This window comes from Hyperoodon ampullatus (assembly GCF_949752795.1).
Source record: "Hyperoodon ampullatus genome assembly, chromosome: 13".
NCBI classification, from domain to species: domain Eukaryota; kingdom Metazoa; phylum Chordata; class Mammalia; order Artiodactyla; family Ziphiidae; genus Hyperoodon; species Hyperoodon ampullatus.
The window spans coordinates 7487890-7515171 of NC_136926.1; the positions used below are offsets into that span (position 1 = coordinate 7487890).

The window sequence follows — 27282 nt, forward strand, 5'->3', positions numbered from 1 at the left end:
AACTTCCTTCCCACTGCCTGCTTTCTTTGGATCTAGGCATTTCTTTGCCTTGAGGAAAAGGCTCTTAGGACATCATGGCGCGCACTCCTGTGCCGCAGTGACATCATTACCGCTGGTCACTGCGTCACAAGCCCGTTCCCAGGTTCCTTTCCCTTCCCTTAAGAAGCCCCCTACCTTTCCTCAGAAAACCCCCGCCCCTAACACGCCTCCCGCCAGGTGCCCAGACTGCTACGTCCCGCCCGCCCGCCCGGTGATGACGTCACGCCCCACGGGCTGGCGTCACGTGCCCCCCCGCTGGGGGCGGGCCTTCGGGGCGGTGCTTCCGGTCCGCGGAGCCTGGCGGCCAGAGCAGCGGCGGCGGCGGCGGCGTCTGCAGCCGAAACGCGGGGATGGCGGTTGCCGGGAGCGAAGCCCGGTTCGCCGGGTTGTCGCTGGTGCAGCTCAACGAGCTGCTGGAGGACGAGGGGCAGCTGACAGAGATGGTGCAGAAGATGGAGGAGGTGAGCCGAGCGGGGGCTCGAGGCGGCGGCGGCGGCGGCGGCGGCGGCGGGGCCTCGAGCGGGACGCGCGGAGCCGGGGGCTGGCGGCGGGCTGGAGGTGGCCCAAGGCGGAGGCGGTCGCGGTGCCTCAAGTTGGGTCGAGGGGACTGGGAGGAGAAATGGGGGGTGGTCTTGAGACGGGGTCGGGGGTGAGAGGACCGAGGCTGGGGCGGAGCTGGGAAAAGCGTCCTGGGACGGGGCTTGCGGGGGCTGATGAGGTCCTGAGGCGGGGAGTGAAGCAGGGATTAGAGAGCCTGGAATGAGCATTTGGAGACGTGGACGACTGTGGCCGAGTCCGGTGGGGCGAGGAGGGAATTGGGGGATCGAGACTGGGTTGGAGAGGGTAGAGGGGACGCTAGTTGAGGATTACGGGTACCTGAGACCGGACTGAGGGGGCCTGGGCGGGCGGGGGCGGGCTTGAGAGGTACAGGGGGACTGAGGCAGTTATTGGGGTCTGAGAATAGGTTTTGAGGTGCTGAGTGGGCTAGCTAGATAGAATCTTAGGAAAGGGTTGGGGGTTCCAAGATGAGTTTGGGGGCCGAGGGTCTGTACCTAAGTCTGAGAGGTAGTTCTGAGATGGGGTTTTAGGGTTGGGCCTCCAAGGTTGGGAGACACGAGGCCACGGACTTACCCAGTTAAGATTTGAGGTGTCCATGTATCTGAGGGATCCTGAGTGTCAGAGGGACCCTCCAGGGTCTGACTTCATGTGGAAGCGGCCTTAACAGCGTTATCCCAGGGGGCTCTTCTCCAGCGTTTTGGGGGGGGGGGTCTGAGGGTGGCAGCAGGCTGCCCTTTCTGGTTAAGAGTTGCCCCGTCCGTGGAAGAAGGGAATGTGGTAATTCTAGTAGGGTAGCTTTGCCCCACAGTGTCCTTCCTTGCTGGGGCCAAGGAGGATTCAATCAGAGCTGTTTTGGGGGAGGAGATAAACTGGAGGTCGGGGGCTGACAGCCAAGCCCCACCTCTTTGGTAGTGGAAGGGCTGCCCAGTCTCTGGAAGGCGTGCCACCGCTGTTTCTGGATATCTCACTGCATCCCTTGTGGTGTGGTTTGTTCTCAGGGGTAACTGACTTCACTCCTGCGTTTGCCATGTGTGTTTTCTTTTCTCCTTTTCTCCCAGCCCTTTTGAACTCTTTCCCTGAAAGTCCAGTCCTGTGAGTCTGGGTCTTCTCCAGGCAGGTGGACCCAGGCCGATCCAGCTCTCCCCAGCCCATCTACCACTCCTGCTCCTTTGTCTCTGAAGTCTGAGCCTTCCCACGCCTACAGGGCTGAGCTTCTCACCCAGAAGCCTGTGGGGGGGCTTTTGGCTTTCTTTCCGAAGAGGGAGTGATTGTTCAGCACTGAGCCAGCCCCCTTAAAAGGGGGCTTGTATGGAGGCTGCACATTCAAAATCACTGGAAAACCCTCAACAGGTCATTGTCCCGAGCTACAGAGAGGCCACTGTAGTAAGATGGTATCAGTCTTTCCATTAATCCACCCCTTGTATTCCCGGGCTTTGTAACAACTTGGCACCTACAACTTGCTCTGAGATGCAATTTACCCTATTTATGGTCTCCATGTGGCGCTTTCCTTTTTAGAGAAGAATAAGTGACAAAATCCATCTTTCTTGACTGAATGAGAGTTTCATGTCTCCAAAGAAAGAAAATCTTTGCTTAGTTTCTCTGCTTTTCAGTTGCCAGGGGACCTTTTTGTTGATTGTCAGCAGGCATCTTTCTAGTTTAATAATAAAATGATAGGTATGTTTCTCTACTGGGTAACACTGCCTACAAGTTATTTTATTATATGTGACTATCCAGTTTCAGAACAGAGAACTGTAGTTACATTAGTGGAACATTAATAGAACTAAACTGCTTTTTATTGGAGGGAAGATTGTGGAGTCAGGTCATTCTGCTGACTCCGGCCTCACCTGTTTCCGCTACATGAGAAACTGGAGGTTACTATTTAAAGGGAAAGGCAAATTAATCTAGCAGGATTTTTTTCTTTTTGGGGGGGGGCGGTTAAAGGTGACCTTCATACCAGAGTACCCTATAGAAATACTGAGGACCAACTCCTCTTGTTTAGACCACATGGTTAAGTTCAGTTACTCAGCAGAAGTTTGTTCTTCAGAGTGTACTGCTTTTAAAACAAGGAAACTGAACGTGAAGACGGAAGTACCTTAGCCAGGCAGCTCACCTAGCCACGGTCACCCTTTGCAAGTCCTGTTACCCTGATCGTGTGTGGTGCGTTTCTGAAGGAACTGGTGTAATGTGAACAACCAAAATTCTGACCATGGTAGTTTCACTCAGCTGCTAATCTTGTGTGTTGGCTTATTTGGGGATGGCTGTGAGACACAGAAGAAGATACTTTGTGAACTGTCCACTCTTGACCAAATGGCACATTTATGATCTGGTGTTAAAGAACATTTGGGCTCTGGAATCATACACTCCAGGCCAGACCTGGCCACTGCCCAGCTGTGTGACTGCAGGCAGGTCACCTCACCTCTGTGAGCCTCTGCTGGGGAAGGACATATGAACGTATTTATTTCTTAGAGTTGATGTGGGGATTATGTGAAAGAGTGCATGTTAAGTGCTTAACACGGCATATAGTTAGTGTTCAATAAAGAGTAATTGCAATTAGTAATTTGTAGTTATCTTTTTAGAACGATTACTGACAATCATGCATACAGCTCATCCTGACCAGTTAATAAGGTCTTATCTCAAGAATCTATAAAGTAAATTTTTATTTGGTATTAGCCTAAGAAACATTTACCTTTCTGTGGTCAAAATGATTATGTATCTCAGTCGGAGCAGAACGAGACAGTAAGTGGAACAGCACTTGCACAGCGTAGACTCTCTTAACCCTGAACCAAAGGCTTTTTTTTTTTTTTTTTGGCCGAAGGAAGTGTTTTAAATTGTAGAGTAAGGCTTCTACAAGCCTGAGGGGCTATTTTGTGGCGGCTGGGAAGTGTGGCTAGGTTTTGAAGGCATTCACTGTTAGGTTTAAATACAGCTGTGCATTACGCTTCACTTACATTGTTTTAATTGTGGCATCTGAGTTTAGTCCAGCTCGAGACTAAATTCAAATCTTGCTGGAGCTGCAGACATTCTCTTTTCCCTGCCCGTGGGTTTCTCTTTTCCTGTTCCTCCTGTCTGTATGCAGTTCTCTAAATGTAGTACAGCCCTAGTGATCGTAGGTTCTTTCCATTTGCTCTGGGCTGATGTTTGTTATGTACACGTTTTTATTTTTATTTAAAGTTATTTTTACATGGCGGTGGAATGTGCCTTTCCCTGTCTGTCCACATTAACCCCACTGGACTTGCAGGGCACTCCCTTAAAAGGAACTGTTGCTTAGGGGATTAGGCAGCTAAACCGGACCTCCTGGGTCATTCCTCCCGGTGTGCTTTCTGAGGAAATGCTGATTGGTTGGTGTTAACTAATGATTCACTAAGGATTCAAATTCAGGATCTTTGTTCCTAGGGCAAGTGAAACTGCCCACAGGCAAAAACTCTGAGGGTCTGAAAAATAGATTGTTTAGTGGAAAGTAAAGAGTCTGGTCTGGAAGAAGCTGTTTCCCTAAGGCGTGTTCTGGTGTGATTTGTGTGGGGCTGCAGAGCTACTGCATGAATCACAATGGCTCATTGAAATGTACCGACCAGGGACTGCTTCCTCAAACAAGCTCTCAACACTGGTGGGACTGGTTTTTAGAAGCTAAGATTTAAACCCCTTTTGAGTGTCTGCTACTGGAGGTTGTTTCTGTTCGTGTTGTACAATCATTATTGTATATATAAAGGCTTCAACTTTTATGTTTAAAACTTCTCTTCCATGGACCTATGACTTTACCTCTTGTGTAAAAAATTAGTATGCCCCAGAATATTTTCTGAAATCCGGTATTATCTGACTTTTTCTCTTTAAAGAATCTGAGAGTTTTGTGACTTATTTTAAACTCTGCTTCCACTGTAAAGTGAGGATGGTAATCATGCCTGCCTTCCAAGGTTCTTGTGAGGTGAAGTGGAATAGCAGGTGAAGTCAGTAGAGGCTAGCTCCCTTTCTTTAAAGGGATTTTCAGAATTGTTAGACAGTCTTAGGTGAAATCAATCCCTTATTTCACTTAGTTGTTGTCTCCTTCTTTTGTACTGATCAGAAGTGCAGTGGGGGTGGTATAGTACAGAACTGGCTTTTGATACCTGCAATGTGACCTTTGGCAAGTATTCAGTCTTTCCAATTGCAGTTTCCTCATTGAAAATAAAGGGGATAATAGCAGTAAGCTACTCCATTGGGTTGAGGGTTGTTGGGTGGACTAAGTGAGATAAGCCTTTAACGTGCTTATCATAGGAACTTCCCTGGTGGCGCAGCAGCAGCGGATAAGACTCCAGCTCCCAATGCCGGGGGCCTGGGTTCCATCCCTGGTCAGGGAACTAGATCCCACATATATGCCGCAACTAAGGAGCCCACGTGCCGCAACTGAGACCCAGTGCAACCAACCAGTGAAACAAATAAATAAATGAATCTTTAAAAAAAAAAAGTTTATCATGGTACCTGGCACAGAGTGAACACTCATTAAATTGTTATTATTCAGTAGTATTGACAAAACTAGAAGGCATAGTGTCCTTTCTGCCATTTCAAGAGATTCCATTTCGTTTAAATGCTGTGGAGCCCCTGCTGTGTGCGAGGCCTTATAAAGGATAGAACCATGAATAGCAGATAATCCCTGTATTATAATCTAGGAAAGAAACCAAGTACACAGACATCAATACAAGAGAGAATAAGAGGTAGGGAGCTTCAGTTTGGGGAGATGAAAAAGGTTATGGTGGCGATGATGGCACAGCAATGTGAGTGTATGTAACACCGCAGGAAGTGTGCACGTAAAAATGGCTAAAGGGGTCAATTTCATGTTTTGTATATTTTACCACAGTTTTTTTTTTTTTTTTTGCGGTACGCGGGCCTCTCACTGCTGTGGCCCCTCCCGTTGTGGAGCGCAGGCTCAGCGGCCATGGCTCGCGGGCCCAGCCGCTCCGTGGCATGTGGGATCTTCCCGGACCGGGGCACGAACCCGCGTCCCCTGCATCGGCAGGCGGACTCTCAAACACTGCGCCACCAGGGAAGCCCTACCACAGTTTTTTTGTTTTTTGTTTCTTTAGAGAGAGAGAGGATAAGAAAAAGGCCACATGTGAATTGTAAATGACATTGAGGCTCAGATGAGAGGCTTTCTGGCTAGATTAGGTTCCTACTGCAAGAGATGGACTTTGAGAGGCAGGTAAGATTTAAGAAAATAAATGCTCAAATACAGTAATTCCCATACGAGGGTGTAGAATGATACAAGAAACATCTGTGTACCCGCAGCGGCTTTGGAAGAAAACACGACCGAGCCAGAGAAGAGCCCTCTGTGCTCCATCCGGGACGTGATTCCCCACCCGCCAGGGAGCCACTGTCTTGAACTAGGTATTTATTTCTCTGAGTAGTATTTTGACAGAAGTGGGGGCCCACGAAGGAGTGACAGCCTGAGCACGGCACTGAGCAGGACAGCACGGGGCAGGTTCTGTGACTCGCTGAGTTACCAGATCAGATTTGCTGGTGCTAAGGGAAGTGATAGGAAGTAAAGCTGGCGAGGCGGAGAGCCAGGCCAGAGCTCCGCGGCGGTTCCTTTGGCAGCACGGACTTGCCGTGACTCTTTGGAGCAGAGTGGCAGTGCGGTCAGAAGAGCACCTTAGGGAGACAATTTTGGCAGCAGGGTGTGGGCTGGACTGGCATGGGGAGGTTCAGGAGACCAGGTCAGAGGTGGAAACGGAAGGACAGGGAAGAAGAGGTTAGGATTTGAGCTGGAGTCCTGGGAGGGGGGGGAGATGCAGACCAGCCGGTTGGACCCCTTCACACCATGGTGCCCTGGTGGAGCTGTCCCTCCCCCTCCCCTGCCCACCGAGGGACCCCGTCAGCTTTGCCTTCCAAATGCCCTCCCCGCCTCAGTCCCAGACACACGGTCACTTAGCCTCTTGGTATTGCCTCCTCAGTGGAATTTGAGACACATTTTGTAAGTCCCTTGCTTCCCTGTGTCCCCGACTGGCCTGGGGGGTCCATTTTATCCCGTTTATCTCTGTGTCCTTGGCACCTAGCACATGCCTGGCGCACAGGATGTGCCCAGTTAGTGCTGCTCAGTGGAGGGAGCTGGGCCTTGAGTGGACGTGAGAGGGTGGGCCAGAGGGAGGCTGGAGGAGGGAAGGGGGGGCCCTTGAGACCGCGGCAGCCTGGGTGTGGGGGACAAGCAGGGCAGTCATGTGACATCGTCCGGCAGGCAGCTGAGAGTGCAGTTCTGGAGCTCAGGGGCGTGGTTTGCTTAGAGATACAAATTTGGGGGCTGACTTGGTCCAAGCACTTGTTGAAGCCAAGGAGGATATAAAAGTTCAAAAGGCCATTAGGGGTCACTGGATTGGGAGAAGGAGAGAGGGGCCGTGGAAGGACACGGGTCCCGTGACTTGACTTTACAGACCAGGTGCCGTCCTGTCGCAGTGCCTGTGCCGTACAGATTCGTCAGGAGGAGCCCAGAAACAGGCCGCACCGGTTGAGCCTCAATGTCTTGTGCAGAATTGAGGTGCTCTTGAGCTAAGCCAGCCTCATTGCAGATTTGGCTTTCATCGCAGTATCTGTAGCGGAATGTTGCTGTGGGGATCATGCCAGGTAGCAGTGCAGGGGTGTCTCTAACGACCTGGGCGTCAGCCGCTGCTCACAGACCCGATCGCTGAGGCCCAGAACGTGCCGGGGCAGGAGTTCTAGCTGGTTTCTTTCCTTCCTCAGCTGTGTGGGGTTTTCACCTCCCATCATTATTCAGGAAAAGCATCTCACCCAGCGGTACAAAGACAGGAAAGTTCTTTGTAGAGTTACTTCATAGGGAAGAGTGCAAGTAGAGCAGTAGATGTAGCTTTGCTGTCAGTAGGTTACCTTGCAGTGTGTCAGGGGAAAGCTTTTCAGCGCGTTTCTCAGGGAATTGTGAGCAGCGTTGTTCATCGTTCGAAAGAGTGCATGTGAAGAACAGATGTTTGAATGGTTGTTGTATTACAAGCAGCGTCATAGATAATAAAAGACTTGATTTGAAAGAAACATCATCTCCACGGTTAGCTAATGGCACCTTGAGGTTATATTCATACCCATAGCCCAGGGCTGAGGTTGGCAGAGGCACAGTAAGTGCTAATTGGTGTTTGCCAATTAGCAATTCATTAATGTGAGCACAGCTGAGGTAGGGTAAGTTGATTCATTTACTCAACCTTTATGGAGCACCTTGCGTGTGGGGCGCGGGGCGTGGAACCGCTCAGCCACAGAGTTTTCATCTTTTAGGATCTCGCAGGTATGCAAAAGCCAGTTCCAATGTATGGGTGAGACAGTAGGGGTGAGGACACGCCCCAGTGGGAGGGAGACCTGGTGAACCGTTGCAGGGCGCAGGGAGATCCTTGGGAATGTTTCCTGGAGGAGGTGACTCATGAGCGATGATTGGAAGGGTGAAGTTAACCAGGTAATGAGAGAGAAGGGCTTCCAGGCGTGGGGCTGGGCTGCATGAACAGAGTGAGGCACAGGGGAAAGAAGCAGAGACTGTGTGGGAGGAAGACTGCAGGCCTTGCTGGAGGGGCCGGGGCAGGGCATGGGGGAACGAGGCGGGCAGAAACCAGACAGCCCCATGTTTCCTGAGAAAGCTTGGGCTTCACTCTCCAGTCCGAGGGAGCCACTGGAGGATTTTAAACCAGGGAGTGGAGTGGTCATACTTGGCGAGTTATGCAGATGATTCAGGCAGCCAGGAGAGGATGGATTTGAGGGGGTGAGACCAGAAAGCGGGGAGATCAGTTAGAAGGCTGAAAGAGGATTGAGAAGAAAGATTCTCAGGCAGCCAGACTCTTTGACTTGGAGGCTTACACCAGACTCATTGCACAGCCTGCTGAGTCTTGCTTTGCACACAATTCAGATAACAACACGCTTGGTCCTATGGCTAATCTGTCAGTGGCAGATTTTTTTAAAGGGTGTAGGGAAAAACTAATAGAGCCAATTACACCATCCAGAAATAAATGAAGCTGCACAAAAAATGTAAGATCAGCTGTTAAGCATAGGATTTGGGTTGTTAGAAGACTTCAGACGCGGATTAACCTAAGTATTGGTTTCCTCATCTTTAAAAGGGGAGAATTAAAATACCGTCCTTATGAGACTTTGGAGGATTAAATAAGATATGTTTGTAAACTGTGGAACACAGTGCGTGACCATGATAAATGCCAGTAAATGAAGCCGTGACGGCTGTGAATTGAAGTGGTTGAGGCTGTTTGGTTTAGGGTAGCGCATCCCTAATTCTGTGATTGTTAATGGCGATTACAGAAAGAGGGCTCTGTGGTCAAGAAATCTGGGGAATCTGCTGAAATAAGAGGGGTTTTGTTTTGCTTTGCTTTGTTTGGTTTGGTTCTTACAGCTAGTGTGTGTTGTAGTATTTCCCATACTTACTCCATCGCAGAACTCAGTCTGGTGGGGCTAGTTTCCCTGGGGCACACTTGGGCAAATGCTTATTTAAGGACGTAAATGTATCCATCTGCTTCCATGGCATAGACCCACTGTAGTTACTTGATACTGATGATTCTGTCTCATCAAAGGCTGTCCTTTGTGCTTTCATGTACTCTGTTTAAGAAGGCAAGGAAGGAGACTTCCCTGGTGATGCAGGGGTTAAGAATCCACCTGCCAATGCAGGGGATGCGGGTTTGAGCCCTGGTCTGGGAAGATCCCACATGCCACAGAGCAACTAAGCCCGTGCGCCACAACTACTGAAGCCTGTGCACCTAGAGCCTATGCTCCGCAACAAGAGAAGCCACAGCAATAAGAAGCCCAGGCACCGCAACTAGAGAAAGCCCGTGCGCAGCAACGAAGACTCAGTGCAGCCAAAAATAAATTAATTAATTTTTAAAAAATAAAGCAAGGAAGTATATTTAAGATTTCTTTAAAAAAATGATTTAAGATTTCTGATCCCAATTGATCAAACCTTTAAAAAATGACATTTTAAACATGTTTATTATAGAAAAATTTAAAAATACAGAGCTATAAAGAAGAAAAATATAATCACATGTAATACCACTGCTCAGATGAACACTGTTAAACATTTTATACATTTTCTTTATGTGTTTTCTACCACTAGGATCATTCTGCATGTAGAGTTTTTGACTTGTTTGTTATCTAAATTTATGCTCTGGGCATTTTCTTATTTTTTCTCAGAAGATCCTTACATGACATGATTTTTAGTGGCTTATGATATTTTATCATGTGGGTATGCCACAATTTATGTGACTAGTCCTTTATTACTGGATATTTAGGTACTGGGTTTTTTTCCTTTCATAAATTATATTGCGGTTAACATCTTTGAACATAAATCTGTTAAAATACCAACACTTAATTTTTTTTGAAAATGAGTCAGTCTTAAGTATCTAGGCAATTCTTTTAGTTAGAACATCTTATTCCCTACATCACTTATAATTGCAGTTTTTTTGTTGTGAAATTTAAGTAGAATAATTTAGAGTAACTTAATCTCCTTTGACTAATCCCTTTTTCTACCCACAGACTAAAAATAAAAATCTCGTTATTAGAATAGCATTTTCTCATACTGAATAGAAGATGAATAATTTCAGTCATGTGAGAGTAAACTTTTTTTTTTTTTTTTTTTTTTTTTGCGGTACGCGGGCCTCTCCCGTTGCGGAGCACAGGCTCAGCGGCCATGGCTCACGGAGCCAGCCGCTCCGCGGCATGTGGGATCTTCCCGGAGCGGGGCACGAACCCGTGTCCCCTGCATTGGCAGGCGGACTCCCAACCACTGCGCCACCAGGGAAGCCCGAGAGTAAACTTTTATCAAACTGAATTCTTGAGTCAGGTGTTGGAAAGTTCATGTCATGATGTATTTTAAATGTAAAAGCAAAATTGTCAAAAGATGTAGTCAATATACATCTGGGATCTACCTGGATAGGCATTTTCTTATCTGCACCTGTGTAAAGACTATCCCAGAAAATTCTCATACATGCTTTTCTTGTAGTTTGTGGTGAAGAGGGGAAAACACCAAAGCTCTTACTAAACAAGTGAATGCTTTGGTTGGTTGTCTTGGCAAGAAACTACTAATAAGAAAAGCAGGGCTTCCCTGGTGGCGCAGTGGTTGAGGGTCCGCCTGCCGATGCAGGGGACACGGGTTCGTGCCCCGGTCCGGGAGGATCCCACATGCCGCAGAGTGGCTGGGCCCGTGAGCCATGGCCCCTGAGCCTGCGCGTCCGGAGCCTGTGCTCTGCAACGGGAGAGGCCGCAACTGTGAGAGGCCCACGTACCGCAAAAAAAAAAAAAAAAGAAAAAGAAAAGCAAAGTTTAGAAATTCAGTCTTCTGTAGGCTGCTTTCTTTTGGGGGGGGGATCTGGATTTTTAAATTTCGGTGGAAGCTATTAATTGACCTCCCTCTACTTAACTAAAGTGTTGCAGTAATTGACATTCTCCATGCCCTTCATCAAATATAATGATTGATGCTCCCCCCATCATGATTAGTTCCCCAGGCATTTCTGCTCCCACACCACAGTTGCGTGATTACCGAGAGTCAAGTGTGTTTTCTCTCAGACCTGTTCATTCTGATATATATTTTTTTAATTTTTGAAATTTATTTATGGCTGCATTGGGTCTTTGTTGCTGCGTGCAAGCTTTCTCTAGTTGCAGCGAGTGGGGGCTACTCTTCGTCGTGGTGCGCAGGCTTCTGATTGCGATGGCTTTTCTTGTTGCGGAGCACAGGCTCTAGGCGTGCGGGCTTCAGTAGTTGTGGCGCACAGGCTCAGTAGTTGTGGCTCACGGGCTCTAGAGCGCAGGCTCAGTAGTTGTGGCGTACAGGCTCAGGTGCTCCGCGGCATGTGGGATCTCCCTGGACCGGGGCTCGAACCCATGTCCCCTGCATTGGCAGGCAGATTCTTAACCATTGTGCCACCAGGGAAGTCCCTCATTCTGATTTTGTTACAGTAATTACATGATTTCATTAAGTACTATGGCAACGGAGGAACTGTGCGAAAAAGAGAGAGTGAAAACTGTAAGCTGAGTGCTTTGGAAAGAGTTACTATAAGGTGATTCACTAGAAAAAAAAAAAAAAGCTTGCGAGTATTCCAGAAGGATTCTGCTCTCATCTTGCTTGTCCAGTGTCTTCAGGTTCCCCACATGAGAGGGTGTGGTCTAGGCAAAGAACTTCTGGAAATCGAGCTAGTGGACCCTTTCTCTAAGAAAGGACCTTTGCTTTAAATGAAAAAAACGGTTAGGTCTTTAAAATTCTGCGTGTTTAGTGAGTTACTGCTTTAACCAAACTGCTCAGTTAACCAGCAGCTGACTGGTTCTGAGTGTATGAAGTGAGGGCTTCTCTGTGTTTTCCTGGTTCCCCTGCTGTGAGATCCTGGTTCTGTAGGACTAGGCTGGGGCCAAGTGTGACAAGCCCCTTGCTTTTAGGAGATGAGCGACAGAGGCAGGTAACATTGTGTTCAGTTTGGGTCCCATCCTGCCTTCTGCTCATCCCTTTCTTCTCAGGAATTACAAGGCCAGTGATTCTAGGAAAGTAACATTTAATATCGACACCACTATCCACACACGTCCAGGAAGTGGGGGAGATCTTGGTTTATTTTCTACCCACCCCGCCCCGAATACTAGGAAATACGTCTTCTAGGAAAAAAAGAAAAAGAAAAAACAAAAAAAACAACGGAACACCCTGGTATGTTGTGCCTGCCAGAAGTAGAAAACAATCAAATCCTGTGTAGCTGAGACCACTTCTTCCCTGGGGCTAGTCCGTTTATTTTCAAGCCTAGCTTTTTGCATTTCCTGTGGTCAGTTGCACTTACAGTGAATAACATACTAATTTTTAAGATGCGAGTCAGCTCCATATGGAAGGGATTGGTTGAGTCTATGTCCATTGTCTGCTGCTTTCTGAGGACAGCAAGTTTCTCTCAACAAGGATTTTGATATCTGCAATCAGAAGTAGCAATCTTTATTAATCTAATATGTTCTGTTGAGTGGTTGTTTCAGTGGAACATTTGATAAGCAGCTGGCAAATTTACTTTCCCGAGTAGGCTGTAGCCTTAGAGATGGTTTCACACAGCCCACGAGATTGTTGTATTTTAGAACAGTTTCATAATGTTCTACAGTTCTTTCACTGGATTTTTTGTATTTTCATATCCTTAATTTTTTTAACATGTTAAACAACTCAGCAACTGTTAAGTTTTTTCATAGAAACTCAGGGAACATTTGGATTGAATCAAGCCACATTGGGTTGTGTTTACAGGTCACCTCTGGGATATTATAGGCTTGGATTACAGGCTCCACCTGAAAGCCTGCCTTCAAATGGAAGACTGGTGAAATGAGTGCATCACTGGGGAGGTCTTTCCACTGAATGGAAGATGAATTTGGGTTTTCTGATAACCTAACCTTTAGTATTAAAGCCCAAACTCAAATTGCATGTGACTTTGGTGAAATCTACCGTAAAATTAATTGGTGGACTAGATCAAGTGTAGCACAATAAAAGGAAACCAGGTTGACCTGGCTGAATGCATGCCAACCTTTTTATCACCTAATCCATAAGCCTGCTGTGTTTAAAGTCTGAATGCAACCTGAACTTTTCTAGTGGAAAGTAAAAGGCTAAGATTTCTTTCACTCTATATCTTTGTATTATATATAACTTTCTATTTAATTTTATTTGGAGAGGAAAATATCAAAATCAAAATGAATTTCCCACCAAAAGGAACCAGTGTTTCTTTGAGAAGGACCCACCTGGGTTAGGGGCAGCAACTGTACAGATTGGTCTGGGACATCTTGTTTTACCAGCGAGCAGGGCAGCTGTCAAACCTCTGGGGTGTGCCAGCCTAAGAGCCAGCTCGCAGTGTCTCCCACTGGCCACGGACAATTTGAGCATTAGAAAGATTAATGACTACAGCTGATTAAAAATCTGTTACTTAATAATGATACCTCCAGAAAAAGCTTATTGGTCGTTTTTGGAGGTTGCTTGAGCACTAACTCAGTCTTCTAAACGTTGGCTTTAAAAGTGGAGGGGCGGCGAAATCAAACATTCATCCTGCTTTTCCTATATAAATTATTTCCGATACTCAGACAGATGAGGCAGAATGCTCAGAGGAATTCAAGCTAATACATACGAAAGATGAAATTAAAGAATTTTTAGTAAGTGTAGTTACAGCATTGTAGTTAGAGTTATGAAGTTCTTGCCCACTAAAGATACAGGTTAAAGTTTTTACGGGTGAAATGATATTATGCCGAGATTTGCTTTAAAATACTTCCCCCCCAAAGGTGGGGAGTACAGAAGAAACAGGACTGGCAAATGGCGCTAATTGCTGAACCTGGGAGAAGAGCGCACAGGGATTCATTATTCTTACTTCTGCTTTTGCTTTGTGTTTGAAATATCCTAATAAAAGGGTAAATGAGAGGCATAAATAGAAACGAAATTTAGGTGATTACTGGAACTTGAAAATAGAGAAGTGGTGGTAGACTGGATTTTGTGTAGTAGGGTCGGTTCTGTGGCATAATTCATGGGGTAATCCTGTAGAAAACACACCTGGAGACAAAATACCCTAACTCCTAATGTCATACCTCTGGAGTTACTTCCTGGCACTTGTGACTTTGGTGATCTCTTAAACCTCGCTAAGATTGCATTTCCTTTTTCCTGAGTAAAATGGGGACAAATCTGTCTCATCCTCACTGAGAGGATTAAGGAGATATAATGCTAGAAGGGACGGTGGCACAGTGCCAAGCACACGGTGAGAACTCAAGAAATGTTCACAGATACTGTTGAACTGTGTCAGATGCTGGCGAGACTGAAGCTGTCATGTCACCACCAGTAACTTGTCTTACTTAAATCTTTAAGTTCGCATCTGTTTGATCTTTTTTCCCTTTTTTCTCCCCTGAACCTTTCTTTTTTAAACTTTTTATTTTATATTGGAGTATAGCCGATTAACAATGTTGATAGTTTCAGGTGTACAGCAGAGGGACTCAGCCGTGCATATACATGTGTCTGTTCTCCTCCCCTGAGCCTTTTCTTTGAAGAGCAAATGCAGTCAGGGCTACAGGCTGCAGTACAGGGTGAATGGCGCCCTCTGGAGTTAGGCCCTGTGAGCTGAACACCGCCTGTCTCCATGGCGGTCTTGACGCGGAGACTTATGCTCAGGAGGACAGACTGTGTTCTGGTTGTTGTCCCCCCAGAGCCTGGCACGTAATGGTGCTTCTTAAGTATTTCTTGAATGAATGAATGAAATGCGCAAGCCGCTGTGTTGGAGCATGTTGCGGTGGCTGTTATGGGCCATACATAGTCTAGGTACTGGAGTTCATGAGTGACTTAAAAAAAAAAAAAAAGATGTGTAAAGTATTGTGGCTTCCAGGCCATCACAATCATAAACATTACTCCCACATTCTCGAAGGCTTTCCAAGAGGGCTGAATTTCAGCTCAAGAGAAGGGATTGTGTGATGCTGACCCGCCTCTGATGAGTCTCCACATATGTGTTGCGTGTCTGATGTCTACGCAGTAATGGGTGGTTTTGCTTTAGAGCAATCACTGTCATAATCTTAATTTTTTCCTTTCATGCTTGATCTGTGATCACTCCTGTGGTGAAGTAGGGGTGCAGATAGTTTCACCTGGTTGGTTGTAATAACGAGCATTAATCTGTGATGTTACTGTTTAAAAATTTATTATAAACATTCAAAGAAGCTAATCTTCAGAACAGCTCAGCAAGGTTTTAACAACTGACAGGTCGTGCCCTGAGGCCCAGCAATCAAGAGTTCTCCGGACTGAGTTGAACACATATTTAGCAGTAGGCATGTGTTGGCCTGGGTACTGTGCTGGGTTCTGGGTATCGGGGTATCTGGGTATCGGGGAGTGAACAGGGCTCAGTTTTCCTCTTAAGGGGCCGGATGTTCTCATTGGAAGGGTGAGCATGAGCTCAGACGTTGTTGTATTTCATGGGGAAAGCCATTCCAGTTCTGCCAGTCAGGCCTTTGGCGAGACAGGGCACTCAGCTTGGGGAAGGTGGGTGTAGACTCCCCCAGGGCTGGTGCTGAATGGGCCACAGGTGTGCACTTCTCAGCCTCAGGCCTGAGGGATGGAGCTGGGTGTGGAGAACGAGAGAGGGGGCTGCTTTTGATTGGGGTGGGGGGTTTGGTCACCTACAGCGACCCCAGAGGGAGGGGACCCAGAGAGCCCCCTCCTCATTTCACTCTCGTCCCACCCTCAGTCCCCATCGCTGAATCCAGCTAGAACCAGAAGGCAAGGGGCCTAAGTGGTGGATGTGGTTCAGCCAGTTGGCCCCTGGGGCCCAGAGCAGGATGGAGAGTGGATCTCAAGGAGAGATGAAGATTCCAGCCCTGGATTAGTCCTCTGGATGCCATAACACATTACACAACTTGGTGGCTTAAAACAAGACAAATTTATTCTCTCACAATCCAGGAGACCAGAAGTCCTAAATCAGGGGTGTCCGTGCTCCCTCCAGAGACTCTAGGAGAGAATCCGTTCCTTGCCTCTTCCAGCTTCTGGTGTTGCTGGCCTCCTTGGCTTGTGGCCGTATCACTCCATTCCCTGCCTCTGTCTTCACATGGCTTTCTCCTCTCTATGCGTTCTCCTCTGTGTGTCTTGTATAAATCCACTTGCCATTGGATTTAGGATGACCCAGGTAATCTAGGATGATCGTTGTCTTCTTTAACTTAATTACATCTGCAAAGAGTCTTTCCCCAGATAAGGTCACATTCCCAGGTTCCAGGGGTTAGAATGTGGACGTTTCTTTTGGGGAGCCACCATTCAGCCCACTACAAGCATCCATCACTCGCAGGAGAGTTAAAACGCCATCGTGATACAGTGATAGCTGTTGGTGTGACTTTGTTTAATTTGTCTTCAGTCGAGGGGCGCTCCGCGAGAGCGGGGTCCGGCCTGCCTTGTTCACCCCTGTGTCCATCGCCGGCCCTGCCCAGGGTCAGCGCGTAACAGTGCCTCAGAAAATCCTTTTTTGGATGAATGAATAAACAGATGAACGGACAAGCACCGTGAACTACAATACAGAGTAAAAACCAGGGGTGTGCTCTGCGAGGCCACAAAAAAGAGCTCAGATGTCACTGTGTGCTGAAGGAAGGCCAGTTGAGTTATATCAGTTGGGTCTCTGGCACGACAGGGGGCGCTCAGCTTGGGGGAGTCGAGGGGCGTTTAGTAAAGGTGTTCTTTACAAGGAGAGGGTGGGTGTAGACCCCTCAGGGCTGGTGCAGTTCAGCTTCGAGCCGAACACGTACAGGGATGGATCGAGCGGTGTGTGAGTTGTGCCTCAGCACCCGGCGACCAGGGGGTGAGAGCACGCGTAGCTTTTCGTGCGGCTCTCGGAGTCGAGAAAGGCCCAGAGCCACAGCCAGCGCAGGGCTTTGCGGACGGGCGTTATAGGCTGGGGCAGCGAGCAAAGTTGTTGGTGAGGGATATTTTATCTACTGGACGGGATGTTTACTTCTTAAATAAAATGGGATCCTTGACTTTGTACAAATACTAGGCCTCTGAGCACGGCAGTAGGTGAGAGGGCAAACCTGTGTTTTTTTGTTTGTTTTGTTTTCTGTTTTTGGGCTGCACCTCGTGGCGTGCGGGGATCTAGTTCCCCGAGCTGGGATCGAACCTGTGCCCCCTGCAGTGGAAGTGCAGAGTCTTAACCACTGGACTGCCAGGGACGTCCCCCAAACCCGTGTTTTTCTTAGTTCCCCAGCCCAGATTCTCTGTCCTTACTGGGTTTTGAGCATTTAAAGGACTTTAGTACGATCAAGAATTTCCATCTATTTCATTGAAATTTGCTAACATAATTCAATAATGTCATTTACTTTGTTATGATAAGAATTCTATTATAGTGTAAAGGGGGAATAAGGGACTACTCAGTATTTTTCCATAAAAGATTTAGCTTGGGGCTTCCCTGGTGGCGCAGTGGTTGAGAGTCCGCCTGCCGATGCAGGGGACGCGGGTTCGTGCCCCGGTCCGGGAAGATCCCACATGCCACGGAGCGGCTGGGCCCGCGAGCCATGGCCGCTGAGCCTGCGCTCCACAACGGGAGGGGCCACAGCAGTGAGAGGCCCGCGTACCGCAAAAAAAAAAAAAAAAAAAAAAAAGATTTAGCTTGGAAACATAGGCAGATTTGCCCATTGTAGTGTTTATAGGAAGGCACAGTTATAATTATGGTTGAAGAGGCAGACAGGCCAGCTGAAATCAGAACTTCACATCGTGGAAGCCTCTGGTTTGGAAAACATCCACTGCAGACCCAGACCTTGACCCCCCGTCCTGGCCCCGAGTGCTTCTCAACTGTAACTACTGCATGTGTCATGCAGAGGGGAGTTTATGTCTGTTTTCCTCCTCACTAACTTTATTTTCTACCACACTCCCCCAACCCAAATAAATAATGACCTGTGCATTTGAGGTAGAATGTACATTCTGTGAGAACGTCATATAGTGATGTAAGCCTCCCAGGAGAGAACGATATCTCCACCTTGCCTGGACACGTATATGTAAAAGACCTTGGTTTTTTGTTTGTTTTAAACAAAGGCAGCTTATCTCCCTAGAGCCTCTGCCCTTCTGGTTCTACTAATACCTAACAGGTTTTTTAAAAAATTAAAACATAATTACTTTCTATAAATTTATACACGCTTATTATAAATGATTCAAACGCTATACTCAAGTAGAAAGAGGAAAGTAAAGAAAGTCACACCACTGAGAGGTCGCTGTTAGCTTTGGGTGACCATCCTTTTAGACAGCCGTGCTCACGGATGGACAGATGGGCAGAAATCCCTAAGCGGATCTTACTGTAAATGCTGCTGTCACACGTCTCAGTTGTCTTTGATTCTGAACAGAAAAGGAAACTGAAGTGAAACTGAGCACATTTATAAAAATGTTTCATTACCACAGAGAGTTTATTTCCTGAAAAGATTTCTCTGTGGTTAAGAAAAAGAATCATGAGAAACCATCAAGAGACTGGGACCCAGTTTTCAATTTCAGGGTGTATGGCTCGCACGAAGCCTCCTCTCGCACGGGTCCTCGGATCAGTAGGACAGGGGGTGGGGAGTCAGACCGCACATCCCCCAGGGTGGCTCCCACTTAAGCCTTGCTGAGTGTGGTGTGCATGGTCCCCCCGAGTCCTTGCAAACGATAGAAGAAGTCTGGCTGCTTCCTCCCAGTTTTCCTCAACTGGGACGATGAAAAGGAACGTTGGGGAGGAAGGTCTTTCTCTAATGCAGCATCAAAGGCGTGTTTGGGCGCCGATGCTTGTGCTGGAAGAGCTTTATCCGAGGCTTAAGAAAGAGGCTTTTCCCCCCTTCAGCCTACGCCCTGGCCACCGCTCCCGCCACCACTGTCTCCACTGTCCACCTGGAGAGGGTGCGGGTGTGCCCTGGGTGGCCACTGAGAATTTCCTGATAGTCTTGTAAAAACATCTGAGTACCCGGGGATAGAAAGAGTACAGCCAGCATAACGGTCGTCTCCATTGGTTGGAATTTTATTTTGCCTCTGCGTTCTGTGCATGACATGTAGGAGAAGTGATTCTGACCTGACTTGGACCCCAGGAGAATAAGCTTTATTCGTAGATATATTTTAGGGTGGAACTGTGAGGCAAGGATCACCTGGGGGCTTTGAAGACACTCTCAGGCCTGGGTCCCCTCCTAGAGAATTGGGCTCATCTGGGGCTGGTCTGGGCCTGGGGAACTTATCAGCGCCCCCTTGCTTTCAGGTAGTTCAGCTGATGCTGAGAACCCCCGCGGTAGGCTGGCACTTGGCGGTGCTAGGACGGTGCACTTCCCTCACGAGATGCCTTTCCAGTGGCCCCTCGGGAGCCCTGTGTTTGTGGTCTGCCTGCGCTGAAGACTTGGGGAAACTCCTGATCGGATGGCCCTTAGATCCAGGACGAGTGAGACCCTCCACCACAGTCTCCAAGGGTTCCTCTATTACGGGAGCCCGTCTGTTGCATAAAGGATTTGGGGCATTTGTTGCTTGACAAGCACAGCTCATGGTTTTTTTCTTTTTGACTCTGCATTTTGTTACCCACCTAGTTTGCCAGATCTAGTCTCAAGTGACTGGCTTTTTAGGGGATGAGAGGGTCTCTCTGATTGATTCAGCAGATCCTTGCTGAGTGGCTGCTGTGTGCTGGCTGTTTGGCACACCCCAGATGACAGGATACCCAAAGCGGGTGACAGGGAGCGGACGCACAAGCGTAGTGCTCCCCGGTTGCCGTTGGTGGCAGGAAGGAAACAGGTGCCGTGACAGAGGGCGGCTGCTGGCTTAGCGAGGACGGCCAGGGAGGCCTCTGCGGACAAGGCGCTCAGCTGGGGCCGGGCAGTGAGGCGGAGCCGGGGGCCCGCTCGGGGAGAGCTTGGCTGGTTCTCAGAACCGCCGGGACGGGGCGAGTGAGGGCCAGGGCACCCCAGGGCTCAGAGATCAGGGCCTGACGAGTTCGGTTCCATTTTCGCTGATTCTCAGTTTGAGAATAGGAGGGTGCCTGTTCCTCTCAATTCTCTGGGCCTCACTCAGGGCCTGACAAATAACAGTTGCTCGGTAAGTGTTTATTGAACACAGAACTGATTGAGTCAGGATGATGGCGTGCACGGGGCAGTGGGTCCTGACGGTGGCCTTGAATACCTGCCCCTCCCCGTCCATCAGATGAGACCAGTGGGAGCAAAAGATCTCATCAACAGTCGGTTCTATTTATTTATAATTAAAGTTTAAATTTTGAGATAATTGTAGATTCACATGCAGCTGTAAGAAATAACACAGAGATCCTGTGTAGCCTTCACCCGGGTTCCCCCACGGACAATCTTGCAGAATTCTAGTCCACTCCCAAGCCAGAATTTTGACACAGATATGGTCAGAGCAGGACACCGTGGCCACGAGGAGCCTTCCTGTCGCCTCTTACAGTCACTTCCCTCCCCCACCAACCAGAATCCGTCTCCATTTCTGTAGTTTTGTCCTTTCAAGAATGTTGTATACCCAGAATCTTGGAGTCTGTGACCCTCTGGGCGGGTTTGTTTCTTTCGCTTAGCCTTGTCCCCTGGATCTTCGTCCAAGTTGCACGTGTCTCAGCAGCCCATTCTTTCTTAGGTCTGCGCCCTGCCCATGGTGTGGGTGTAGTACTGCATTTAGCTGTTCACCTGCTGAAGGACACCTGGGTGGCTTCAAGTTTTTGATTACAGGGAAGGCCGTTCTGAACATTCATGTGCAGGTTTTTGTGTGAACATAAATTTTCATTTCTCTGGAATAAATGCCCAGGTGTACAATTTCTGGATGGTATGGTAGTTACCTGTTTTGTTTTAAAAGAAATTGCCGAGCTGTTTTCCAGGGTGGCTGTACAGTGGTTGGTTTGTATGTGCTTTTAAATGACTTAATCGAAGGGAAGACTCCTCTGCAGGCCCTCCGGGTGCGACGTGCCTGGAGGCCGAGCTGCTGTGGGCAGGGGCTGGGGTGGTGCTGGGAGCCCCCAGGACCCCTCCAGAGTCTGCAGGACCAGGAACCCAGTTAAACCAGATCTTTCCAGCCCTCATAGTCCTTGCTGGCAGAAAGCATCAGCAAGAGAGGGGAGAGTATTTCCACTGTACTAGTTTTATAGTATTGAGCTAGAGGCTTAATTTTCTTTTTTAACTTAAATTTTGTTTTACCCTGAGCCTCATCTTGAGGGCCCTGCCCTGTGGTCCGTGCGAGAGATGCAGGTTATGTGTCTGCTGAGGAGAGGAGCCCCCCACTCGGCGGTCAGGGCCTCCTGCTAGAGACCTGCATCCAAGGCTCTTTCTTTGTTCTCACACGTGTGAGTGTGTGTGTATGCGTGCGTGCGTGCGCGCGTGCTGGGAATTGTGCACTAGCGCCAGAGGGTATGGCTGGAGGGGGAGGGGTTGAAGCGGAGGCAGCAAGGCCAGGAATCTACAGCCAGACGAGCAAGAGGAAGGAAGTAGCAGCGAAAATAGCCTGGGTGGGGTGGGGTGTAGAAAATATCAAGGGGAGGGCAGGATGGCTGGTGTGGGGCTGACGGAGAGCTTCAGAGAGAAACGGGGGCAAATAAGACTTCAAGTCCAGAAAGCGAGGTGGCTGCAGGCCGTGGAGGAGCCCCTCAGCAGCAGGTGGAAAGGGGGCTGCACTAGAAGTAAGACGTTGGTATTTTTGCTTTTTTCTTCAGTGTACTTCTGGTTACGTTTCATTAGGACTTCCTCACCTCTTCTCAGACCTCGCATTAACCCTTCTCACCCCTGAGGTCCAGGCGGGCTTCTCCACCCACACGTGACCTGTCACCCCTGGAAGCGCAGGACCCCTGTTGGGCAGATAAATCCCCGCCCCCAGCTTTGGGTCAGCGGTGCTGATGGACCAGCGGTCAGGAGCTGGAGAGGCTCAAGCCTCTGCTCAGACGTGAAGAGCTGGTGTCGGGCACAGGGACAGAGTAGAACAGGGCCCCTGAGTGGATTCCTTCCCAGGGTCTCGGGCTTTCGCGTTTGATCTCAAAGCCTGATGACTAAGCCTGAATTGACACCATGCCAACTGGCCCTCCTCTGATAAAAAGTGATTCTTTCACGTCTCTGGAACAGCAGCAACTCGTTTTGGAAAACTCTAGCTCTAAACCTTCAGAGCCGTTCGCTCCTAAGAGCACAATGGCAGTGGTAAGGAATTCCGGTCACAGCGCAGCTCCTGGGGTAGAAGCTTCAGCAAGTCCTGGGACGAAGCCCGTCCTGCAGGCCTGAAGGAGAGGAAGTGGAAGTGGTCTCGCTCTTTAAGACCGGGAGCAGCGTCCAAACTAGAAATCGGGGCTGGCGTTGGGATGGGGGCAGCTGCCCAGCCAAACGGAAGCTGCTGCGGTGGCCCCGGGGGTGGGGCTCGGCGCTCACACGCCGGTTCTCATCACCCTGTATGGTCTTTGCAGACGCAGAATGTTCAGCTTAACAAAGAAATGACGCTGGCCAGCAACCGGAGCCTGGCAGAAGGAAACCTTCTCTACCAGCCCCAGCTGGACTCTCTGAAAGCACGTTTGACCCAAAAATACCAGGAACTCCAGGTGCTCTTTGAAGCCTATCAGATAAAAAAGACCAAATTAGGTAACTCTTTTAGGGTGATCTTTGAAGAATAAAGAGCTGAGGGGAGGGTGCATTTTCAAGCTGTGGCACGAACCAGGAAAGAAATGTTATTATGGAACAATTTCAGATTAGGACAGTCATTACTGCTGTGAAAAAATAGTTTATATATAGGATTGTGTCAGTAATTTAGAAGAAGAGACTTGACTACTTTTTAAACAAGACTCTACCTTTTCCAAACAGTATAGAAAAAAGGCAATTTTCTGAATTATGATATACAACTAATGTTTTACCCTTGAAGTTAGGCCCTCACAGTTAATGTTGAAAAATATTCGTCACTGGAATACTTTATTTTAATGTCACACTTTACTTTGCAGCCATTATGAAGTGACGCAGGCATTGACTATTGTTGAAGCCTGAGTGCATTGGGGGTAGCTTTCAAGGAAACTGAGATTAAGAGAAGGTTAAAAAGGGAGTTCCCTGGTGGTCCAGTGGTTAGGACTTAGTGCTGTCACTGCCGTGGCCCTGGGTTCAATCCCTGATCAGAGAACTAAGATCTCACAAGCTGAGGGGCACAGCCCCCCCCCAAAAAAAGGAGAGAGAAGGTTAAAAAATCACCCCCTTCAGTGAAGTGTACAGTGACGTCCGATACCATGATTCCTATATCTGTATAACTGCAGTAAAAATGCACTGTAGGGCTTCCCTGGTGGCGCAGTGGTTGAGAGTCCGCCTGCCGATGCAGGGGACGTGGGTTCGTGCCCCGGTCTGGGAAGATCCCACATGCCGCGGAGCGGCTGGGCCCGTGAGCCATGGCCGCTGAGCCTGCACATCTGGAGCCTGTGCTCCGCAACGGGAGAGGCCACAACAGTGAGAGGCCCGCGTACCGCAAAAAAAAAAAAAAAAATGTACTGTAGCACACCCGACCAGAATGAGTAAAGGTGAAAAGCCTGGCAAGACCAGTGCTGGTGGGGATGCGCGGTTCTTCCATTGCTGGGAGGAGTGAGAATTGGAGAAGCTGTTTGTTAGCACCTGCTACAGTGAAAAGGCGGCATGCTCTGTGATTCAGCAGTTCCACTGCTGGGTATCTCCCCAGCAGAAGCGAACGTTCACTCAGGTCTATCAAAAGATGCGCACAAGAATGTTCGTTATAGCTTGCCTTGTGAGAGCCATATTTGGAAACAGTCCGAGTGTCCATCTGCAGAATGATGGGTAAGTTGTGACACTTACACACCTTTCAGTGCCACGAAGCGCTGAAAGAAATGAACTGCCGATTCGTGCAGCAACACGGATGGTCTCAGAGACGTATTGAGCGAGAGGCCGGCACAGGGCACATAGTGTGTGATTCCACGTGTGTGAAGTTCAGAAGCAGGCAGAGCTCTTGGGTAGTGGAGGTCAGCACCTCTGGGAGTGGCCTGGGGAGCCTCTGCAAACATTCTGTATCCCAGTCTGGGTCATGGTGGTTGGGTTTGTATATGTAAAAATTCAGGTGGTGCACTTAAGATGTGTATACTTTATGTATTTATGTAAATTATCACTCAGAACTCCAAAGGAAATAAATTACGGGGTGAATTGCAGGGTTAGGTTGTAAGGTTAGGTCACACGTTCAGTAATCGCCCCTGTATCGTGAGGCGGGCGGGTGACGCTGGCTGCCTTTCCTGTCAGCTTCCTGGAAATTCAGCTCAGTAGGTGTGACTGTCCTGTCGCCTATCCAGCGAAAGTACGCTCTTCTTCGAAAGGGAGGTGGGGAGGAGACTGGGGGAGCGTGTCGTCCCGAGGGGCCGGGGGTCATGGTGGTTTCCGAGGGTGTGCCGCTGCCCCTCACCCTATCGTGCCTCCTGCTGCTTCCAGATAAACAGTCCAGCAGCGCTTCCTTGGAGACCCTGTTAGCACTTCTGCAGGCGGAAGGGGCCAAGATCGAGGAGGACACGGAGGTAAATCCAGCCAGCCCAGCGGGACGCCCCAGGGCAGTTACCTGGGCCTGGGCCCGGTTCCCCCAGGGCCAGGCGTGCCGGCTGCACGGAGTGGGCAGCCCAGCCGGTGGGCTGGGGAGAGCACCAGCCTGGGGGCCAGGGGGGCAGCGGGGGCGCTCTGGTCCTCAGGTGAGGGGTGCACGCTACACTGTGAATCGGTGCCCGTCCCGTGGGTGCCGCTGGCTGAGTTACCATCTGTCTGCGTCAGCTGGCCGGGCAGAGCCTGTGGGCATGGCCAGCTGAGCACCCGAGGCTTGAGCCTCGCCGAGCCATAAGGAAATGAGTCAGGGTCCAAAGTTGTGCAGTTGTAGCCTCGCCAGAGTAGGCCGAGTGCTCTGAGGAGCCCTCGGGCGGGGCGGCCCTCGTGTCCTGCCGACCATGTGGGGCTGGCAGGGCGCAACCAGCGGAGGGAAGGAAACGCTGGTCTCGGCCGGGGGCTTAGCCGCTCGGGCCCCTCACCTTAAGGCGGGCTCTCCCCAGGGCCCGCTGCCTGTCCGGCAGGTGGGACCAGCACCTCTCTTCCCGCTCACTCGGCCCGGGTGGGGCGCCAGGAGCGGCCGGGGACAGGGAAGGGATGGGTGTCCTCATGGCTGACCTGCCCCGTGAACCGGGTTTCTCCTCCTCCTCCAGAACATGGCAGAGAAGTTTCTCGACGGAGAGCTTCCCCTGGACTCCTTCATCGATGTCTATCAGAGCAAGCGGAAACTGGCCCACATGCGAAGGGTTAAAATCGAGAAGCTCCAGGAGATGGTGCTGAAGGGGCAGAGACTTCCGCAGGCCCCGCTGCCCCCCAGGGTGCCCGAGCCGGCGCCCGCTGCCCCCCTGCCCTACCCCTCCCCGGAGGCCAGCGGGCCCCCCTCTGCGGTGCCTCGGCGCATCCCTCCCCCACCGCCCCCGGTGCCTGCGGGACGCTTAGCCACGCCGTTCGCCGCCGCCTTGGGCTCAGGACAGGGCCCCCCGCACCCAGTGGCGCAGTGCCCACCGCTGCCCCCGCGCGGGGGCCTCCCTGCACAGCAGGGCTTCTCCCTGCAGCAGTTTGTGTTGCCACCGTACCCGCCGGCACTGCCCCAGAGACCCCCGCCCCGGCTGCCTCCGCACCAGCCAGGCTTCATCCTCCAGTGAGCGGCCCTCGTCCTCCCCGTGAGACTCCCTCGCTGGCGCCTGCTGGCCGGGTCCACGCACGCAGATGGAGGCCGTGAGCACCGGCTGCTCTGCCAGGGGCTCTGGTGCTCGGGCCAGGGCGTCCCTCTGGTTGTAGAGCCGTAGGTCAGTGGTAAGCACACGTAGAACCCTGGTTGTGGACACCTAGGCGGTTGTGCGCTGGGCCTCAGCCGGGCATCCCGTGGTCGCGCTGGTTTGTGTTCTCGGTATGATTCCTCAGTCTGGTGTTGAATTCGTGAGTTTGGGGAAAAGTCCCCCCCACCCCGCCTCCGTTCCCACATAGGATCGTGGTCCTCCCGTTGTAGCTTTATTTAATAAGCATGGTTCATCATTTCGCTCTATTTTCAAGACAGTTCTGTGTGTCCCAGCCCACCGCAGCCCCAGGTGGGGGTCGGTCGGGTGGGCCAGCCCGCAAGGTGCTTACTGAACCCGTGTGGGGCGGGCAGTCCTCACAGTCCCTCCCTCCCCCAAACCTGGATGCTTCAAAGCCACCCTCGGAGTTTGCACTCGGCCCACTGCCACGTCCAGAGGCCGGGCGAGCTGCGGCCAGGTGAGGAGGTGGCCGGGAGCTGGACTTTGCACAGCAAATGACGGCCCCAGCTCCTCCTCCTCCGCCTCGAGCCAGCCCAAGGCTCTCCATGAGGAAATACTCCTCCAATATTTTTACTATGTGTGTGATTTTCCTGTTTTATATTGGGAAAGAAAACTTTTTTGACACTCATAAGACCATTCAGGGAAACTTTATGAAAAATGCACATACTGTTCTGAGCAGGTTGAGAAGGCAGATGAAGTGAAGGCAGTTTCCTTTCTTGCAAGCAGTGCACGGTCGCCCCGGCGGGGGCCCGTGCTGTGCCTTAGCTTACCTGGTGCCAGGAGTGGCCGGCCAGGCGCTGGGGCGGCGCCACCAGCCGCTGCTGCCCCGGTGGCTCTGCGTTCCGGGAGGGGCTTGTCTGCGTTCCTTGTCGTGTTGCAGGTGGAAGAAAAGCCCACCCAGCCTGAACCAGAATACCCTTAGCCAATATTCTCTGCCTCTGGCTGGGCCTTGGGGCAGGGGTGTGACAGGGATGCCAGCAGCATCTCAGCTCAGTCTGGAGAATGCCTGCCCCTCAGTGTCAGGGAGGCACCAACAAGCTCCGATGCTCTGGCAACACCCCGGGCTCTGCCTGCCCCCTGGGTTCTCATCCGCACGTGCCATGTGTGCTGGATTCCCAGGGCCCCAGGCGGGGCTGGGGGTAGTGTTGCCGCCCACCTGTTGACCAAAAAAGGCCGGTGTGCTCAGTTGTGGAACTCCTGACTCTGGCCTGTGACTCCCCAGCTGGCTGCTGCCCAGGTGACAGAATCCAGGCAGAGCTCAAACGGGGTCTGTCCCGGCAGGCCCTGGGCGAGGCCACCAACCTTTGTCCTCAGTTACTGTACATTTCTGCTCCTGGACTTGAACTCCTGCTGTCTTGTAATTGTTTTTTTAAAGAGAACAGCTGTATAGGACGAATTACTGCCCTGCCAGTCAGGTGGGCCTGTTAATGTCTGTGTATCTCGAGAGTGGTGCCACCCAGCCCGTACCTCTGCCGCCTGCAAGGGGCACAGCCAAACG

General features: G+C 50.2%; 1 protein-coding gene across 1 annotated transcript; it reads left to right on the forward strand.

Annotated features, from left to right (window-relative positions):
* Positions 1–389: 389 nt before the first annotated feature.
* On the forward strand, positions 390–25652 carry VPS37B (VPS37B subunit of ESCRT-I; the record flags this gene model as incomplete). Its single annotated transcript, XM_079717107.1, has 4 exons — positions 390–500; positions 22413–22584; positions 24409–24491; positions 25161–25652. 4 exons carry the CDS (start codon positions 390–392, stop codon positions 25650–25652), a joined length of 858 nt encoding a protein of 285 aa, XP_079573233.1.
* Between the last annotated feature and the right edge of the window lie 1630 nt (positions 25653–27282).